Genomic DNA, 15,226 nt, shown 5'->3' with positions numbered 1-15,226 from the left:
TATTCCGAAATATCTAATTTTTTTTTAATTTCGCGCAAAGCTACTCGAGGGTTATCTGCACTAGCCGTCCCTAATTTAGCAGTGTATGACGAGAGGGAAGGCATCTAGTCATCACCGCCCACCGCCAACTCTTGGACTACTCTTTTACCAACGAATAGTGGGATTGACCGTAACATTATAACGTCCCCACGGCTGGGAGGGCGAGCATGTTTGGTGCAACTGGGATTCGAACCCGCGATCCTCGGATTACAAGTCGAACGCCTCAACACACTTGGCCATGCCGGGCCCATGTTTACTAAACACTTATTATACCCTATCATGCATGTTTTGTTTGTAAGTTAACGTTTTCCAGCTAAGAAAGTTTCTGCTTGTTTTTATTTAAATTTAATCCACTTTTAACACCATCTTTACTGTTAAATATTTTGTCTTTTTGAATATTCAATTTTTTGGTTTCGAATTAAATTTTATTCAAACATATATTTTTATTAAAGGATTGCAAATTGCATTCGAGGCGACGCAGCGATCGATTTGTTCAATTGAACTAATTTTGGCGCGTTTAAGTTAATTTTACGTGACGTTTCAATTTAAATTTTTATAGTGTATATTTGAAAGTATTTAATAATAACTAATTTAAACAATAGTTTATTTTGGAAACGTTGTACAATTAGATTTTTGTTAGTCATTTCTCAATACAATATCAGGTTTGAAAACTGAGGTTAGTTCGTTTTTTTATATCTGTACTAATGTAGTGTAATACTAACGCTAGTAGTGATAGTAAGTGGCAAGGAAGCTTGGTACTAGTACGAATAGTACTTATTAGGAATGGTCTTAAATCAAGATAAAACTTAAACGGATTAAACGTGAAACATTGCATAAGTATTACTAATAGTAGTAAAAGAAGCATATTTTTTGAGTATGTATCGTTGTATAAGAAAAACTCGAACTTGTCCAAGTGCAAATTTTACCTGTTCACACGTAACATTAATTTTCATAGATGCTGGTTAAGCCTCGTTTTCAATATCAGATTCAGTTTTAATAAACTTAACTGAAAATATTGGGTTTTTGGAGATGGTTAAGACTAAAGATACACCAGAAATGGTGGAATGCTTCCAGATTCGGAGGAGTTATACTAGGATCGAAATAGGTTGAAATCTCTGTTGGACAAAAAGGCTTGTGGAACATGAGCTTTTAGGTTGTTAGAAGTTACTTCTGTAAATTAATTTAAGTAGGATTACATGACAAAGCATAAATAATATATAGCTTATGGCACAGATAGTTTAATTTTTTGTTAATAAGATTATTTATGACTAGCATTCAAATTTTAACATAGTAGTATCATCAGTGTGACCTGTTAATTTTACACCTTTAGAATAATGCCTGGTAGTCGCAGCTCTCTCCCAAAAAATAAAAGGCGAAGGTCAAGTTTTGTGAGTGGTCGTCGCCTGAGTAGAGGGTTGACAGCTCTTCCAATTTCTTCCTTGTGTGAAACTATTCCTGAAGAACTTTCTCCAGAAGAAAGGCTAAATTGTCTTTTTGAGATATGCTTCAAATATACATTAAAAAAGATGAAGGAAGATCCAGAATTTTCTAGTTATGACTCTGATGATTGCTTTGACAAAGTGGGTAATAGTCTTGAACAGATCCAGCAAGAAATAAAAAGCAAAAATCTGAGTAAATTGGCTACAACTGTTGTTGATGAAACTCTCCCACAAGAAGTTAAAGATGATGAAGAAATTTCCTGTTATAGTATGTATGTTGACAAATTGAATGTTGAAAGTTCAGAATGGGATCACATGTTAGAGAAAGGAAGAAAATATTTTGAAAGTGAAGAGCCACAGAAATCTCTTGCCTCATCATCTACTTTATGTGAAACTGAGATGAATGAGTCCACCATAATGTATTCTGGTGTACTTGACAGGCTCAGGACAATGCAACAAAACTTGCAAATCCATGTAGATAGTCTTAGCCATAATGTTTTGTTACTGAAATCTTGTGGAGAGTTATCAAGTTCTGTCACTTCATATCATACGAATGAAGCAGTCAGCTATTTTCAGGACAGCAAAACACCTCGTACTCTTGTTAGAGACTTGATGAAATTTAAGAGCAGTTCCACAACTTAGAGAAAGTCTTATCAGTTTTATATATGTAATGTACATATAATGTTATCTATTAATGTTTTATTTACCTGCATCAGATGAATATACCAATAAAGCAAAGTGGGTTTTATTACTAGAATGTTGTAAGAAAGCTTTTGCATGTGTAACTTGTATAAATATTGGGTATTCCCATATACATCTAGCCTGATTTGTTTCCACAGGATTGTTGTTAAAACCACTATTGATATTTCATTTTTTTCCAAAATGCTGGTATTGAAAATTAAGCATAAATTAAGTGCTTTACTTAATATTATCATGGTTGTTTACAGTTAATGAAAAGTAAGATTTATGAAAAATGTAACAAGCAAAAAGATATGCCTAATAATCACAGGTTACAATATTTGCAGTTAAATAGTAGTCAAAGATCCAAAATAAAAATAATGCAGTTTTGAAAATTTAATTGTGGTAACTTGTGGAATAAATTTTAAACTTACAAACAATATCAGGGTTTAAAACACAAATGTTTTATTGAGCCAACGACCAAAAATTAAAAATTTCATGTTTCAGTAGCTTTAAGCTACCATCAACAGGAGTAAAAGAAGTCTACATGACAAGCTGGTAAATTTTAAAATTCTTTTTCTTTTGTAAACTAACATGTTTTTAAAGTAAAAGTGATATCCTAAGGCATTTTTATAAAAGGAAAAAGATATAATTTAATTAGTTTGGCACTTCTGGGTAAACATCTGACAAGACTTTGTCCAAAATAGCATGGTCTATTTAAATTCTGTTTCTTTTGATGTAGCTAGGGTTTTCAACACTTGTAGCATTTTTTACGAAATAAATGAAAATTTAGATTAGGTAGATCTTCATTCTGTGATTGCTCAACTCAGCTACCTTGTGATGACAAGAAACCAACTTGAAGTAAAAATGTATTCTCAAGACGGCTGGTATGTGTATTGAAACTTTTACCAAAATAAAGCAGAGAACAACATTTCAACTTTCTTATTTCATCTTCTGGTTAACAAAGAGGTTAACCTAAAGATGACCTGAGAAGGTCAAAACATTCTTCTCTGCTTTATTTTGGTAAACATTTTAATATCCGTATTAACCGTCTTAAGTTTCCTTGTTTTAATTTGAGAAAGAGTATTTTTAGAATATGTGGCATATATTTAACATTTCTTACTTTCAATTTACCAAGTAATTTTTTTTCAATACTGCTTAAGGCTTGGTGGTTCAGGTGCTTAATTTGTAACCTGCTGGGTCACGAGTTCAATCCACTTCACTGTACATACTCACTCTTTTAGCCATGGGAGTGTTATAATGTGACAGTCAGTCCCACTGTTTGTTGAAAGAGTAGTCCAAGAGTTGATGGTAAGTAGTGTTAACTTTTGTCTAGTTTCTCCCTGCTAAGTTAAGGATGGTTAGTGCAAATAATCTTCATAGTTCATTAAAACAAATCAACACCACATGGTTTGATCTTGTGATTAGCACGTACAGACTTTGAACCTGAAGGTTTGTGGTTCAGATTCATTACCACAAAAATGTGCTCTGTACAAAAGGACCATGAATGTATTAGAATGTGATGGCCAAATCTCTTTTTAATAAATTAGAATAATTCAAAAGTTGGTTATAATTGCTGTTAACTGTTTTCCCTTTAGTCCATCAAAGAAGGGATTGTTGGTATGTGTAGCTTTGTGCAAAGTTCTGGAAAAGTGGGTTTTAAGGCCTTTTCCTCCCTCAAATAACTTTAGGTTCCTCTATCTGCCTTAGGTTATTCCACATTGTCAGAGTACATCTGAAGCTTTTTGTGTATGTCCTAATTGTGTGGATTATATGTACACTATACTTATAAGCTTTCTCTCTTTCCTGATACGCACTATGTACCTTTTTTATTGAGGTTTGTTTTTTGTAATGAAGCCTAGCTTTCCACACACACACATCCCTCTTAGAAAAGCTAGAATTTTTCAATATAATGTGGATTTTGTATTGAAGCTTTTCCTTTTAGTTTCTTTGTTGTGAGCAGCATCAGACAAGCAAGTAGGAACAAAAACTAACCTTAAGGTGTTTGGACTAATAAAAATGTGTAGGGTAAAAGAAAAAACTTGAAATATAAATATTTTAACATTTGTTAACAGTTATTCCAGTATTTTTTTGTAAATGATTTATACTTTTTATAAATGTAATCTTTATTAACTAAAGAATCAATATTCTTATTTCAACAGTTAATTTATCAAACCAAATGTCACTCTTCACTGAGATGTGTAAATGTTTTATAAATGTGCAATTGTTGGGGTCAATAAAACACTTTAATTTTTGTGTGAAAAAACAGCTAAAAAAAACACACCAAATTGTTTTCATGAATATATTGAAACCACTAAAAGAGCATAAAATACATATCTATATAATTCAAAATTAAAAGTGGAAGCTCATTTTAAGGTTTACCAGTTTGCTCAGCTAAATGAAAAATTGGTTGCTTCTGTATAAGAAATAAAATATTTACCTATCTATACACATTGTTACAAATATTAACACAGTGCACCTTACTAATTAAAATGAATACAAAAAATTTACATATTTAATCCATTAAACTTGCATTATTCTGTGCTTCCAATCCACAATTAAGTATCCATGAAAGTGCCAGTAATGATATAAATTAAACAATTTTTACAGTTTTATATCTTAAAACATAAGCCCTACTTCTATAAGCAATCTTAAATAAAATTGTTTTATTTTGCTTGGGAAAACATCAGAACTTGCAAATGAGCAAAAAAAGAAAACTGGTCTACTGTTTTAATTTCAACAGATTAATACACAGTAATTATCCCAAGCTTATAAAAATACAGAAATGTTTCTGTTGTTTCCTATTAAATACAAGTTGTGTATAAATACAGTTTCCCTCAAAGGGTAATAATAAATACAACTATATTTTATTAAAAGCATACAAAGGATATAACAAACAAAATGAAGATTGTAATGCATTGTGGAAATTACACTAAAAGCTAAAAATTTGTAGTTCTTGAGTATTTCTGTTAAACTTGAACAAAAAAGTATTTGCATTTTTAATACAACTTATGCAAATTTTCAGTTATTTTTTAACTTCTCATATACGGACACTATTCAACCATTAATTTCATTAAAAAGTTAGTCAAAAATAACACAACAGGTTCTTATGGCACATAAAACAAGTTCTACAAGATCCTACTTCCTTTGCAATGATTAGTTTAATAGATTTATGAAGAACAGTTCTCACAAAAATATTAAATTATATTCTCTTTTTATCAAAGCTTATAACATTGGAACTATCACCCAGAGAATGGAAAAGGCTGAAGGGGATGCATTCTAGGGCCTTTCTTAATAGAAAGTGTGTTTATCACAAAAGAAACAGAAAATTTCCCTTCCATGGAAAACTAAAAAAATGAAAACTTGTACCTAAATGGTGTCAGTATTAAACCTATATATACAGTGTTAACAGTTGTGTGAATTCAGAAAACTTGACATTTTCTTGTAATAAAAAGAAAGTTCATTAAGGCAAATAATGCTGTTGGAATAATGCTATTATTCCATATACATTTATAAAAGTTATGTCTATCTGTATATTAAGTAGTCAGATTTCTAGAGTAACAATTAAAAAACAAAAATGGCTTATTTAATTCTATATTTTTAGTTTAACTATGCAACTGAGGTAGTACGTTTAGAACTATGTCAATATTTTTGTCTTAATACAAAAATTACCTTTTTTTTCTTTGTAACATCATGAAATACCTTGTTAAAGTGAATTATAGATCATCACAATTGCAAACTACTTAAGTAATTTTATACTCAAGATTAACAGGTACTGATGCACTAGAATAAAACATTTTGAGATTTACATAAGGAATGTTGTAACATCTAAATAATTTTAATGTTGCATCAAAGTTTTGATAAAACAACTGAAATTCATATATATTTAATAATGTTTTACATTATTAAATATATATGTTAACTAAGTTTATGAAACATATATATGAGGATTTATAAAATTATTTCTTTTTAAACAGATATTGTTAAATGTCTAATAAGAATATATCTATTGATTGTTTGGAACTTGAATATGCTCTTAAAATGATTAGAATAACATTTAATTAATAGCAGTTTTAAGAAAACATCTATGTAATTCACACTAACATAAAACAGTAAGTATATATTAATATTAAATTTTGTGACTTCGGTTACCATTTGGTATGGTAAATCATAACATATAACTGTTTTATTTTACTTTTAAGTTTTTAAAGTGATCAAGCAACACAATCACTTAACGTAAGCTAATACATTTAAAATTAATATACACAGTAGTTCAATACTGATTCCAGATTCATATGTATACTATACACATATACTTTACAACTTAAATTTTTAAAGATAACAACTGTGCTTTTTTTTTTTGTGTTTGCTTTAATATCTACTTCTCTCAAAATTTTAAGTACATATATAAATACACAGAACAAGATTCATTAACGTATAACAAAATTCCAATTGTTACAACCTTTCATGTGTGTATAGCACAAAATCAAGTTATACAAATTACAATGATTAATTTTACCAAGTTTTGTATTTTATTATTAGGCTTAAGTATAATCTTCTCCCTGAGACAATAGCCTATTAATAAGTCAATCAGGGTAAACATATATACATGTGCATGTGTGTATATATACATAAAAACTTAAGTTTCTTTTCATCAATAGTTTGAATTAAGATAAGAGCATTTATTTTATTTTTTTTAAATATCTTATCTTACATTTATACAGTATCATTAGCTGTTGTTTTCTTCTGTTCCAAAACCAACTATACAAGATTGGTCTCAAATTACTTTTCTAGACAAAATGATAAGTAACACCCATCTTAACACCTCAGTAGATTTGCCACTAAGGTAGTATAATTTTTTCAACTCCATATTTTGATACCTTTAATGTGATATGTAACACTCTTTATTAAGACAAGACAGAAATGAACATTTGACTAGATGCAGTAGTCAAACTTTTAAATGACGTTACATATACAAAAAATGGCTGGTATGGGTAGAGAAATCACTAAAAGTAAATCACTAAAAAAATCCTACAAGACAGAAATGAACATTTGACTAGATGCAGTAGTTAAACTTTTGAATGACGTTACATATACAAAAAATGGTTGGTATGGGTAGAGAAATCACTAAAAGCAAAACACCTTTATACCTATATTAATAAATATAACTTAACATCTAAGCATGCCTCTACATTCCTACACTCAGTTACACAACCACCTTCAAATACGTGGTCAGCTATCAGTCAGTTACCTCTTTCTTTCTTTGTGAACCTGACGATAAATGAAGAAGGTCAAAACGTTCACTCCTCTACATAGTGCTTTCTCTACCCATACCAGCCATTTTTTTACATATATAATTTTCTCTACAGGTGGATTTTCTCGTCATCACAGATTTTTAATGACATCTTAAAGTCTATCAATATTAATACACTAAATTTAATAGTTTAATAAATTATAGTCAAAGTTAGATTACTACAACTATGATTTTAGTACAAGTAGTTCTTTAGTTGAACAAGGGAATTCTTAGTAGCCATAGCACTTGAAATTCTTTTTGACAGGATTAGAATAAATTGAACTACAAGATCTTTCCATCAGCTATATCTTTGTGTGCCAGCAACCAAACATAGCATATGGGCAGGTACACCCAATTAATTTTATTAACCATCAAGATTTTAACCATCCTCCCTTCAAATTGAAATTGTTTTATGCAGGGTTACATTAAATCACTCTATAAGACCTTGGGCATGGTCAGATACATCAACTGAAATAGTTTGAACTCCTGAGTCCAAAACTGTAATTATATCTGATATCAGTTAAGAGATGACAAAGGAATGAGCTTAAAGTTTGTAATTGAAACAAAACTACTCTGAGCCATTCTATGAGCCACTATGCTGCAGCTACAACTGGTACAAGTCAACAACAACTAAAAAGGTCAGTGTGATCTAAACAGAATCTCAGATTGGTAATTATAAGATTAAATAGTCTTACTTGCATTTTATCACCTCTACTTGTGAACTGATAATACTTAAGTTCAACAGTATATTTGGATAAAATATGTTGTTTTATTCTATAGCCATCTAGTGATAGCTGTAGCATATTCTTTTATGCATTGTCTTTAAACCATAATATAACATTTTATTTCTAAAACAAAATAAGTATTAATACTGGAGAGGAAAACCAAGAGTACACTTCTGAACACAAAAACTTTCCCCATCTACTATTCCGTACTATACAAATATTTTGTCAAATACAGAATAAAAATCTCTATTATATGCAACTCTTACAATAATTCAAGAGCAATCAATTCATCAGATAAGGCAAAGTATTAATTTGTAGCTATTATTAACTAATGAAAAAAAAAATCCTACACATTTGAATTGACTAAAGTGGCTATTAAAATACAGCTATGGAGATGTAAAGATACATCATATTTCTGGAATGTAATCTACTTAACACCATTACTCACATTTACATTCTATATACACGACAAAAATTGATTACTGGAAAGATACTCCAATAGTGAGTTAAAAAGTACATATTTTGGGAGAATAACTTGAATATACACCAGTTAAAGGTTTTAATATTTCTGAAATGGAAAAAAATTTGTAAACAAACTTAAGTTTTACATAAGCTAATATACTGATGTCAGACTTACAGTTTAGTTTTATATTGTATAGCCTCAGATGACATTGTTCTGAATAACACTGAGTTCTTTATTTTTTGAAGTTAAATTTAAAAAATAATTAAATGTAGCTTTAACCTTGAGACAAAAATGAACACATAAGTATGAATAAAACTCAAAAAGCTAGCGTAGTTCAGTCTTTTCTTAAACAAGACATTTAACAGCAGTAAGCATACTTTACAGGCAATGTAAAACAAATCTCTGTATTACTTCATAACTTGTTAATATTCTCTTCCACTAGGAGCTGTGTGTCTTTAAATAATGCTCCCAAGATATCTTTAAGTTTGTGTGCTTTCAGCTTTCAACATGTATACAATTCCCTATATTAAAGTACTGTGTTTATGAATAGTCTGCATGTGTTCTTCTACTAGTCTCCTTGCATTAGTAACATTAATGTTACTTTCTACTAATATTGTTCCTTGAAATACAGTGTTCACAATCATTTCTGTTCATGTCTGTCTTTTAATTAATATGCATAAATATTCTTGCATTCATGTGTATTATTAAAATATGAATAAATTCCATAAGTTTTCAATAATTTGTACACAATCTCTTCCATGTGTAAGTCCCTTAATAATGTGTACTTCTAACATATTGAACACCACCCCTATTGCTTATGTGCAACTCCTATAACCTTTATACATCACATTACATTTGTGTGTATATTCTAAAATTGTCTATATATATTCCCTCCTACTTCTGTGAAACTCTTCTAATAATAATTTGCTCATATTTCTTTTCACATTTGGTGAAAACCTAATAATGTCTTCTTTTCATCTAGCCCTGCCAATAATCTGTGATATATATCACCTTCCGATTGTATGCATATGTATTAAATACTATTTACATTCTGTTTGTGATCTACTTCATATTTCCTTCTTTTGTGCACATATTTTAATGTGTACATGCATTCTTGTGCAAATTTTCTGATAATGAAATGCTGTTGTGCTGCTCTTATAACCTAAAGAGTAACATTTCTTTCTACTTTTATACAAATTTTCTAATAATGTGCACATACACCCTTGTGTGTGTGTGCCAATCTTCCAATAATCAATATACATTCTCTTCTGCCTATGTATATCTTTTCAATACTTACATTTTTGTAACATTGTATGTACATCTTGTTTCTTAGATTGAGTTCTTAATTCCTATATTAAGGTGTATTTTGGTCAGCTTGTTTTTCTCTTATTGCTGTGTGCTTCTAGAGGTACATACATCTTTGGCATCAGATTGTCATTTTCTCAATATATGTTTACTCTGTTTCTGTATAGCATAAAAATACAAGTCAAAGTTAAATGCTTGTAAAAATCCTTATGCTTTCAAAGTTTTGAAATCAGTGACAGTGTTTTATACTGAATAGTTGAATAGTTCACTTACAACAGAAAATTACTTTTTGTTGACTATGATAGGTATGTGCAGGGCTTTTTTCTTCTTCTGGAGATACAATGTACTGGCACTTTTTTTTTTTGTAAATACAAATACAAAAGTAGTTTACAAGAATCCCCCTATATTATTACCAAGATACAAAATTTGATATTAATCTTGTGATCATTTTAAGACAAGGAAGCTGTAGTTTTTTAAAACAATTACCATATTACATTCTAATTGTTGCATTTCTGAGTGTATTATTTGTTTACACACAAAAGTAACAACATAGGAAGACAGTTGATATGAAATAATTTTGAAATAGGAAAAAAATGAATATTTCTGCACATATCTCAGCATGCATGTTTATAATTTTCTAATATATAATATTGTTGTGTGTAATGGAGCTGTAATACTTTATATCATGAAAAAAATCATGTTGTTTTTCATCACCCATGCTTAAAAGAAGGAAATCTGATGATAATGAAGAAGCAATTAATAAGTTGGAAGAAAATGTCTTTTGGAAAGAGACTGATTTACCACAATGAGCTCAAGTGCTAGATTCAAAACAGTGGCCAGAAGTATTTAACATTTGGCAAGACAGAAATAAAACAATGTCCAAAATACATCAACTGAATGAAAAGGAGACAATTTGCAGATTCTGAGAATACCTTAAACAAGAAATTCTGAACAAATTGCTTTTACTCAAATATACTCGACACCATTCTGATTTCCTCAAGTCAGTGTGAAAGAGGTTTTTCACAGATGAACCTCATTGTAACTTACAAAAATCATCTTTGTTAACAAAAACGTCATTGACACTGACGTTTATCGAAATTGTTGGGCCTCCTCTAACCCAATTCAATCCAACAAAATATATTCAATCTTGGCTACTTTGTTGGAATCATTATGCAAGACACCAGAATTAAACAATAAAATCAAGACATTGACAAGATTTTCATATACATTTGTGTAAATATCTTATACAGTATAAAACAGAATTGCAGATTATTGAACTAAAAATTTTGTCTCTTATCTTAGGAATTTAATAGAAACTATGACTCAATGAGCAGGTCACACAGGTCTGTATGGGAAGAGTGAGAGGCTCCAAGAGTTCTAGTCAAACCTTCAACAAATGTGAACAATCCTTGTCACCTTAACAGGGTTACAGTGAAGCTACTATTCATCACCAGTAGTGAATGGTATTATCAATGGAAAATTTCACAGGCAAAACAGCAAGGGTCACTGGTCCTAGTTTGCTGGACACAACCCAAATTAGTCTGTGCAGAAGAAGCCTTTGGATAACCACCTCTGACCACTCAATGGATAGAAACAGCATTTTGGCATGATTTGGTGCTGAATGATGAAACCTACAGGTTGGAATGCACCTTACTAGGTACTAATGAAAAATAAAGAACTCCATCAAATATATCTGGCTGTAATGACATGGATTTACAAGGAAGTTCAGCCACTGATCCCTCTAGCATTGAAAAATGGGTTCCTCACTTTACAAAGAAATGGAATAAACCAAGACACATATCTTAGGGATAACTGAGCTAATGTGGAAAAGGCTGAGTTATTTTTCAGTCAAATAATTTTATTGTTTACTCTGAATTAGTACTTGCTTACAATTCAGTGAATAACAGAATGAGGTTCCTAAAAATTAAAGAACATTTGTCAATATCATTGTGATTCAAGTTTACGTGCCCACCACAGACAGTGAAAAGAGGAAAGTTGACAAATTCTATGGCAAGCTACAACAATTTATAGATGCTACACTGAAAAATGGTGCTCTATTATCAGTGACTGGAATGTTAAAATTAAAAAGATGGAAGAACAAATAACTGTAGGAAACTGGAGTAAGGCATCATTTACCAAAGTGTGGCCTGTGGCTTGAGAGACAACCTGGGGCACTCAGAAACTATAGTTTTTCTTCAGTTCTTCTTGCAGAATTAAGGTTTGGTTCTATTGGGAAGAAATAATATATGAAGGATGCAACAGATACCACTAGGATTAATGTTAATATTAAAAGAAAAACGCTTTGGAAACGCTGTGATTCAGGACAAATGGTAGTGAAGGAAAGTTGTTTTGGCTAGTAGGCAATGGTATCTTGGTGATTGGCTAGGTGTTCCTTAGAAGATGGTGAAGACCAAGGCTGTGATAAAGTAATAAGTTCCTGAATTGAGCATTTAAAACTAGATATATGGCCTTGTTTGGGACTGGCTTTTAACATGAATTTCATGGAATTCAAGCATTACTATGGGTCAACTGATTTCATTCCCCCAAAAAAAAGCCATTGGTGCCATGACATTTGAGGTAGTTCAAGACGTAACAGCAAGAGGGCATTGTTATATCAATGTATCTGTCGACCTTCTTCACCATACTGTGAATTCCTGCCAAATTTTGGCGTAATTGTTTGTCACTGCCACAGTAACATGCACATCAAGTTCTTTTCTTATTTATTTTCAATATGGATAAATGGTTCATGATGTGAACTTAGTATAAATAAAGGTATCAAAAATAAAAAGTAATAAATGCTCAGTTGATAAGCAAGTTGGTAGTGACAATAAAAAAGTAAAAAAAATTCTTGGACCCAGAAGTATTTTGCCAAGTTTTTGAAGTTTGGTTTCACCATTGCTGGTATCAATATTAAATTAGCATTATGCATTATCTGATATGTAACATTATCAACTGAGTGCAAGAATACTTAAATAAGCCAATCAATTTTTTGTCACTAAGAAGAATTAACTATTTTCTACCTATAAAACTATGAAAGGCATACTATGAGTTCTATGAGCATCATATGAAGTTCCAAAACTAATTCTTTCAATGGAACAAAACAAAATCTGTTGAGTTTGCTATCTCTATCGAAAAACTTGGACAATTCTTTGGCATCATATGAAGTTCCAAAACTAATAGCCAAGACAGGATACCTGCACAATATTGGTGAGAAGTTGATACTTCCTGCAAAGAAAATTATTAAACTCCATGTTTATGGAACAAAACAAAATCTGTTGAGTTTGCTATCTCTATCAAACAATTCAGTGAATCATAGAACTGAGGGTATGGCAGAAAACATTGAGAAACATCTCATGCTCAAATACAAAATAGTCATTTTTTTCATTACAAGTGGATGAAGGCACAGACACAGTTGACAATTCTAACTTGTGCTTTGTAAGATATGAGTTTGAAGGCTCTATTCAAGAAGATTTTACGTTTTGTAGACCACTTTCTACAAGAACAAAGAGCTGATGAAATCTTTAAGCTTATGAACAATTTTATCATTCAAACTGGCATTCACTGGAGAAAATATGTTGGACTGAGCACATATGGAGCTCCAGCTATGGCAGAGTGCCACACCAGCCTTTTCCATAGGGTCTGAGCAATAGCTCCAGACTGTGTATGGGTGCACTGTAGTATTGAGAAAGAGACTCTAGCCATGAAACACGTCCTCAATTTTGAGTTCAACTGTTCAAGAATGTGTTAAATTTATAAATTATATAAAATCTCGTCCATTGAATTTCAGGATGTTTGCTGCTTTGTGCAAAGAATTAGGAAGCAAAAATAAAAAACTTTTAATACACTCTGAAGCTTGATGATTATCGAAGGGAAGTGTTTCGAAATGACTTATTCAAATGAAAGATGAGGTTTTATTGTTTTTGGAACATCCTCTATCAGCAAGAAATGTTATATTGAATTTAAGGACAGGTTTCAATAATTTTATTTTTAACAAAGGTGGCCTACTTATGTGTGTCATAAATGAGTTGAATTTATATTTATAAGGCATCAACAAAAGAAAAAGTTGAAATAACATTTAAAAACTTTCATTTATGGGCAATACAAGTTGAAGGGTGGAATTTTAGGTAATTCTGTACTTTAAGTGTATTACATGAGAAATATGCTGAAAGTAACATTTTGGATGTAACTTCTGTAGCAATTAAAGAACATCTTGTGAGGTTATCACCAAGTTTAAATGAATATTTTCCTCCAATTGATGCCAGTAAATTGAAGATTAGGGACCTCTTTACTGTTAATATGGAATACAAAGAAATCTTACATTTATATAAATCAGGAGTGGATTCATTAATTGAGCTTTCCTGTAACACCATCTTGAAATAGAATTTTGATAAACATTCCTTGATTACTTTTTGGCTGAGTAGCTAAAATTAATATGCAGAGTTATCTGAAAAGGTTTCAGATTCCTAATGCCTTTCATTAAAATATACAAGTGTGAACCTAGTTTCTCATCTTTGGTTTCCTTAAAAAACAAGTACAGAAATGGACTGAATATTGAACCATATCTGAAGGTTAAATTAAGTTCCATTCCTCCTAATATGAAGTTATGCAATAATAAACATCACCATCCTTTACTTTTCCTGATTCCTAATGTTGTTCATGGTACTATAAATATGCATATTTGATGCAGCAAAATCATAAGCTACTGCATCGACTGTGTGTGGACATACATGTACCTATGTATAAAAGATGTGATGCAAAAAACAAGAATGAAAAAACTGGTCAGTGGGTCTGTAAAGTTTGGAAAACATTGGAGTAGGAGATACAAAAAGAAGCAGGAGAAAAACTGCTAGATGTCTGTGAAGAAGATGCTTTATGTAGTCAACACATATGACAGCCTAAAGAAAGATTCTACATCTGGAGTTCAACAGATAGTGAAATCAAACAGATTACATTATTTACAGTAGAAGGTTAAAAAAAAAAAGAGAACAGTACAATCAACAAAAACATTACTGTATAATGACTATGAAAGATATCATGAACTACTGGTATCAAAAATTTGTATTATACTGAAAAAATATGTAAGGCTACAAAATACAAAAGATATCATACTGAAGTTTGCAACAGTCTGGAAAGAGATTTGATGGATAGAGCCAGGAAGATGTAAAATATACTGTTAGAGAAAAATGTCCCTAAATCTCCAGAAAACAAAATAGCTCTCAGAGCAAGCTATCATGATCAAACAGGAAAGAAGAAGAGCAAAAGCTACAGATCATTTGGAGAAAGC

General features: G+C 30.9%; 1 protein-coding gene across 1 annotated transcript; it reads left to right on the top strand.

The window, feature by feature from the left end:
• Window positions 1-527: 527 nt before the first annotated feature.
• Window positions 528-2,957, top strand: LOC143226214 (uncharacterized). Its single transcript, XM_076456907.1, has 2 exons — window positions 528-715; window positions 1,370-2,957. The coding sequence occupies exon 2, from the start codon at window positions 1,374-1,376 to the stop codon at window positions 2,118-2,120; it is 747 nt and encodes a 248-aa protein (XP_076313022.1). The 5' UTR covers window positions 528-715; window positions 1,370-1,373; the 3' UTR covers window positions 2,121-2,957.
• Window positions 2,958-15,226: the final 12,269 nt, after the last annotated feature.

This window comes from Tachypleus tridentatus, chromosome 9 (assembly GCF_004210375.1).
Source record: "Tachypleus tridentatus isolate NWPU-2018 chromosome 9, ASM421037v1, whole genome shotgun sequence".
Classification (NCBI taxonomy): Eukaryota; Metazoa; Arthropoda; class Merostomata; order Xiphosura; family Limulidae; genus Tachypleus; species Tachypleus tridentatus.
This window is presented reverse-complemented; position numbering and strand designations above follow the sequence as displayed.

Bases quoted from the DNA above. Each gene is read 5' to 3' on its own strand.
- LOC143226214 (XM_076456907.1), top strand. From the start codon at position 1,374: ATGCCTGGTAGTCGCAGCTCTCTCCCAAAAAATAAAAGGCGAAGGTCA.